The 6,650-nt window shown below is 39.4% G+C and overlaps 1 protein-coding gene across 1 annotated transcript; it reads left to right on the forward strand.

Moving 5' to 3' along the window:
* The first annotated feature begins 5,116 nt into the window (after positions 1 to 5,116).
* Positions 5,117 to 5,899, forward strand: LOC103200949 (ribosome biogenesis protein NSA2 homolog). Its single transcript, XM_042781613.1, has one exon. The coding sequence runs from the start codon at positions 5,117 to 5,119 to the stop codon at positions 5,897 to 5,899; it is 783 nt and encodes a 260-aa protein (XP_042637547.1).
* Positions 5,900 to 6,650: the final 751 nt, after the last annotated feature.

The raw sequence follows: 6,650 nt of genomic DNA on the forward strand, positions 1-6,650 counted from the left end.
CTAATCATGTCTTACTGAACTTGAGTATCCGTAGAGCAAAATATGCTGAACTTCTGAACACTTATCACTGTCTCCAAGTGAGGTCACACTGCTACCCAGCTTAATTATAGGACTGCCTTGATGCTGCAATTTTACTCCATGTCCAGTAATTCAGGAAATACAGAGATTTTCAGTCTAGTCTAATGAATCCATTCATGGTTGTGGTAATTGTTGTTGATTTATTATTGTGGTTGATGATTAGTCTTGTTTTTTCAGCCTAGTTCTATTTGTGGTTTAGTGATATATATTGTTGTTTGTTGCTATGTAACTGGCTCTGACTTATGATGGCCCCATGTACAAGAGAACAAAAGATTGGCCAGTCCTGTGCTATCATCATAATCATTAGGTATGCTCAAGTCCACTGTTGTAGCCACTGAGCATTGTGAGTGCCTTCCAGCCTTGAGACTCATCTTCCAGCACTGTATCAGACAATGTTCTGTAGTGATATGTACTTATATAGAATTTAATTTAGCATTTGATCAATCAATGACCAGTCAGTAACTCCTCCAGTTTGGGGTTCTTAGCCCAGTTTGTGTTGCCCCTTCCAACCTCTAATTCCATCATCCTGTGGCCTTGTTCTGTGTGTGCTGTGGAGTTACAAGATAAGCTTTGACTCACTTCTAGGACCTGACAGCCATAGGGCTTTCAACAAATATTAATAAGTGAAAAACAAACAATTAATGTGCAGATTTGTGTCCTCTGAAACACACAGTGTAAAACAGTTCTTGTCATCTCCTTAAACTTTGTTTTGGATTGAATAGTGTATGCCCCCCCAAAATGTGTTGAAATCCTAACCCAGTACCATGGATGTGATCCTGTTAGGGACTAGGGTTTTCTTTGTTTTATTAATTAGGCCATTATCAGTGTAGGATGAGTCCTAAACCAAATCACTTCTGAGATATAAAAAGAACAGATTTGACACAAAGATGATCACAAACTGGGAAAGACAGACACCAGGTGAGAATGGTCTACAATCCAAGGAACTAAGGAATGCCTGCAGCTATGGACAAGGAAGGAATCAACGTGGCCAAGATCCTGATTTGGACTCAGCCTCCAGAAATGTTAGAAAATACATTTCTGTTCTTTAAAGCCACCAATTTGTGATATTTCTGCTACAGAATCACTAGGTAATTAAGATTCTTAGTTAACTCTGGCATTCTTGGAAGCCATAACGTGGTTTTTCAAGCAGGTCATTTGTGTTAGGAGGCCAGCATCTCTCTGAAGAGGGTTCTAACTACTATACAGTGATGCCTTGTGTTACTTGAAGGAGCTCACTGGAGAGATTTGATTTCTATGCAACTTCCTGAGGCAGGTCCCTGTGCCTGCTGCAGTTATTCACCAGAATGCTTGGACAAATGGTCCCTATGTGTTCTCAGCTTTGCAGTGGCCTGTACACTGCCTGGAGTGAACTCAGTCATATTTTTTGACATCATCCAAGGCAGAGTGTAGTGCAACAAGTACCAAAATGTCTGCATCAAAATGGAAACTAGCTCATATTCCAGCATTTTACCTCTGAAATGAAATTCTCCATGGAACTACATTTAAAATGACTCTATAGGAACCCCCAGGGTTCTACATAGACCATTTATCATTTAGATTTATGTCTCACTGGTTAAACTCTTCCAGCTATTTATTCTTCAGTTCTTACATAATTGAGTGAAATATCTTGGTTCTTATCCCTTCTATCAGAATAGGTTGAGTGGGATATCATATCAGGCTCCCAATGTGCTAATTATAAGTCAACAATTCTAGTGAAACAGCATGTGACTTCAACTACCCTTAGGATAGACTTGGTGCATTTCTTAGTGTGAAAATCAATTCTCATATTGACATATACCATCAAAGGTACCTATGTAAGCACTTGAGGAATAACTTATCATATATGACTAGTAATGTGGAAAGGAAGAAAGAGAACAATCTCTGAGTAGACTTTTTCTATAAGAAGGATGTTATGAATTGAGTTGCATTATTAAAAAAAAAAAAAAAAAGATACACTGAAGTCCCAACCTTGTTTGGAGATAGGGCCTTAGAAAATGTTATCAGTTAGACTAACATGAGGACACACTTGAGAAGGATTTGTCCTAATCCAGTATGACTGCTGTCCTTATAAAAGAGAAGATTAGATAGAGGAAGGATGTGAAGATCCATCTATAAGCCAAGGAACACCAGCAAATGCATGGTGCTACCAGAAGCTGGGACAGACAAGAAAAGTTCTTTCTCTAAAGATTTCAGAGAGAACACCATCTGGCCCACATGATGAATTGGACTTCTAGCTTCCAGAACTGTTAAAGAATACATTTCTGTTCTTGTGAGCCACACTGTTTGTACTTTGTTAAGGCAGCTCTAGGCAACTAATGCATAAAGAAAAAACTTTGATTGAGTCAAGACAGTAGGTTCTGAAAATAAAATTCTGCTAGTGTATCTATCCCGAGGGAAACTGAGTCCTGAGGATTCCCTAATACAGAAGTGTCATCTGCAGATCATTTTCAGGAAGGATTTGAGAAAAGCAGAACCCTGAGCCAATCTGGCAGAGAGGTAACTTCAGAGACTTGGAGATGCTAAACAGTGATTCTCTCACTTTCCCAGGCCCTTTGCACAGCCCTTCTGTTCTGGGTGTTGTTCCAGCATACCGGAGAAAGGTATGGGCTCTGGAGTCAGGCAGACCTCAATTTGAATCCTGGCTTTGCCAATTACAAGCTGAGTGACTTTAGACAAATTACTTAAGCTCACTGTGTCTAAAACTTACTCAACAGTAGATAACAAACAAACAAAAACAGTTACTGTTGAGTTGATTCCAACTTATGGCAACCCCCTGTGTTGCAGTATTGCAGAAAAGTAGAATGTGGTACTAATAGTACCTCTCTTGCTGTTTTTTTTTTTTTTTTTAAATGCAATGAGACAATACATGGGAAATGCTTTGCGCATTGTATGCCCACATCTAGATTTCATTGAGAAATCTAGAGTTGAGAGGTTTTTTTATTCTTATCCGTGGTCCTCAGTCCCTGGTGATTTTACATGCCACTGAATCCTCTTCAGAAACATTCTCTCCAGAATGAGTGAAGATTCTCTCAGCCACTAGGGGGCAGCAATTACATGGAAAATAGAGTTGAATTTGGAGGGCTCAGCCCCATTGTACTGTGATGAAAATTATATACAGTAAAACCTGTGAAAGGCAGAATCAAAGTAAAATAGAAACCTGTCAGAGAAAGAAAACTCACTGAGTATTTATGAGGTAGGATTCTTACTAGAGAGTGATATAATAAGCATCCTGTCAAAGGCAGAAAACTTCTGAGACTTGGATAAACAAGGCAGCTCCTTTGAGTTCTCACAGGGTCACTGTAACTAGTATATTTTCATAGAACAAATTTTGGGAATGGTTGGTGTAGAAGGTGTCAATTATTTCTCCAGGGATTAGGCTTCTATTTTTATGTCATCTGAAGAAAGTCCTCTAATCCCCTCCTTCCATGTGACTCATCAAAAAAAAAAAAAAAAAACTTTTACTTTCAGTCCTCTTTCTTCTTCATTTATGCTCCAATTCCTGGGAAATATAGATGCTATTCTTCGTTTATGGGAGCTCTGGTAGCATAGTGGCTAAGGCACTTGACTGCTAACTAGAAGGCTGGCGGTTCAAACCTACCAGCCACTCCTCGGAAGGAAGATGGGGCAATCTACTTCCGTAGTGATACTGCCTCGGAAACCCAAGGAGGGATCACTATGAGTCAGATGTGACTCGACAGTACATAACAACAACAACAACAACATTCTTCGTTTATAGAAGAGGAATAAGAGTTTTGTAAAAGAAAGAATGGTCCCTGTTTTACAACTTTTTAAACTTTTTTGAGCCAACCAAGTCCATTTTATATCTCTTGATCTAAGATGTTTTCTTAGCTCTTCACCATGTTTCTTAATCCTTTAAACCTGGCTCTAAAGTGGCCACAGTTTGTGTAAAGTTACTGAGATCTCCAGGAGACTGTGAGGATTTTGTTACAGGGATTAACACCTAGTTGGAGTCCTTGTGTTGTACAAAAAGATGGAGGTTATAGTCCTTTCAGAGGCTCTTGGAAAAAAGGCCTGGAGAGGTACTTCTGAAAAATCATCCATTGAAAACCCCATGATGCACAATTCTATTCTGACATAGTGAGCTCATCATGAGTTGGAATTGACTCCACATAACCTCCTTCTGCATGTTGGTTTTATTTTTTGCACTTGATCCACAGCAGCATCAAGTGAACAGAAGGGACAAAGGACATGGTAACTTGTGCTGCCGACATTATTTCCTCCACGTTGAGTGGCTTCTCCATGAAAGCTTTACTGAAATGCAAGGCAAGCTCTACCAGATTAAAAAAGATCAGTGCAGTTCCCTTACGTTGTTGTTCTGTGCTATTTAGTTGATTCCAAATCGCAGTGACCTCATATGACAGAGTAGAACTGCCCTATAAGTTACCTAAGCAGTAATCTTTAAGGGAAACAATCACCAAGTCTTTTCTGCCACACAGCCACTGATGGGTTCAAACTGCCGACCTTTTGGTTAGCCACTGAGTACTTAACCATTGTGCCACCAGGGTTCCTTAGTTCTCTTATAAGGAAATGAAAATGGAGCACTACTTTGGAAATCTATTTTCAAACATCATGCAAACCACTTTTAGACAAACCTTTGACTCGGTTCATCTTCCCTTTGCTCCACATGTTCTGATTTGTAGACAGTAAAGTGACCAGAGGAGGAGAGGTCCCCATAGGCCAAGATTCTCAACTGTCAGCACAAACAGAAAAATAAGTCATCTTCAAAATACTCAGCTCTTTGGAAATTTGGTGCGTTGCATGACCTCCTCCAAAGCCATACTTCTAAGAAAATTTCTTTTACCACATACATCTGATACTCAAATTTAGTTCCTACTGAGAAGAAATCAACCACAGATTTGATGAAATTGTGAATAAACACTAAAGAACCTACTTTCTGGAATGCACCCTAGTGGTGAATGCTCTCTTCCTAGGTGCATGTGTTAAGAACACATGTGTTCAAAATTGAGAGGTTTTTCGTGCCCCAGAGACTGCGCCCAGTGGCTTTGCTACTGTCACCATGCCACAAAATGAATATATTGAGTTACATCGTAAGCGCTATGGATACTGTTTGGATTACCATGAGAAAAAGAGAAAGAAGGAAAGTCAAGAGGTACACAAATGTTCAACAAAGGCAAAAAAGATGATTGGTCTGAAGGCTAAGCTCTACCATAAACAGCGCCATGCTGAGAAAATACAAATGAAAAAGACTATCAAGATGCATGAAAAGAGAAACACCAAACAAAAGAATGATGATAAGACTCCACAAGGTACAGTACCTGCCTATCTGCTGGACAGAGAGGGGCAGTCCCGAGCTAAAGTACTCTCCAACATGATTAAACAAAAAAGAAAAGAGAAAGTGGGAAAACGGGAAGTCCCTTTGCCCAAAGTCCGTGCCCAAGAAGAAACAGAAGTATTAAAAGTTATTCCAACAGGAAAGAGGAAAAAGAAAGCTTGGAAGAGGATGGTTACAAAAGTCTGCTTTGTTGGCGATGGTTTTACACGAAAACCTTCTAAATATGAAAGATTCATTAGACCAATGGGCTTACATTTCAAGAAGGCTCATGTAACACATCCTGAACTTAAAGCCACCTTTTGCCTACCAATACTTGGTGTAAAGAAGAATCCCTCATCCCCACTATATACAACTCTGGGTGTTATTACCAAGGGTACTGTCATTGAAGTGAATGTGAGCGAGTTGCCCCTTGTGACACAAGGAGACAAGGTTATTTGGGGGATATACGCCCAGGTTACCAACAATCCTGAAAATGATGGATGCATAAATGCAGCCTTACTGGTTTGATAGCAGTCTCATACAAGTAACTCCTTACAATTATTGGCAAAGATTACCAACCAACCAGGAAAAAAACCACCATTACCACTGTGTTTCTGAATACTAAGTGGCCTTCCATGTCTACAGTCATCAACAGAACTATTTATTATGTTATAAAAAAACATTAAAATGGAAAAAAAAAAAAAAAAAGAACACGTGTTAAGAAAAGGGACTTACTATAAATGTGTGAGTTTATAGGATTCAGGGTGGCTTCACAGGCTTGTGACCTGTGCAACTACACAGGGCCCTATGCTTAAGAGTCCTCTGCTGTTGCTGTCTTGAAATTCTTAATCCTTTTTGAACAAGGGTTCTTGTATTTTCCTTTTGCACTGGTCTAGCAAAATGCCTAGCTGGTCCTAGAAAAATGTTACATGGCATAGTGAGACAAGCTCTGGATTTGAAATCAGACAGACCTGGAACAAATTTGAACCTCCTTCTTTGTAATTGTGTCATTGTAGACAAACTTGATTGCCATCTCTGCCTGAGTTCTCCCATCCACAAAACAAACTTACCCAAAATTCCTTGCAGGATTGGTATAGAGATTGAGTGAGCTCACCTAGTATATGCATCTAGCCTTGGCCCTGGCACCAACCCAATGAATATAAGTAACTTGCACCAAAATAAATGTAAGGAAATTGAACCTAATTCTTGAAATATGTGGTATATGCAATTTAAGAAAACACATACATTTTGCATGATTCTTACATGTATTACCCAAAGT

Source organism: Orycteropus afer, unplaced genomic scaffold, assembly GCF_000298275.1.
Source record: "Orycteropus afer afer isolate SDZICR_OR568_19922 unplaced genomic scaffold, OryAfe1.0 scaffold00137, whole genome shotgun sequence".
Taxonomy (NCBI): domain Eukaryota; kingdom Metazoa; phylum Chordata; class Mammalia; order Tubulidentata; family Orycteropodidae; genus Orycteropus; species Orycteropus afer.

Bases quoted from the DNA above. Each gene is read 5' to 3' on its own strand.
- LOC103200949 (XM_042781613.1), top strand. From the start codon at position 5,117: ATGCCACAAAATGAATATATTGAGTTACATCGTAAGCGCTATGGATAC.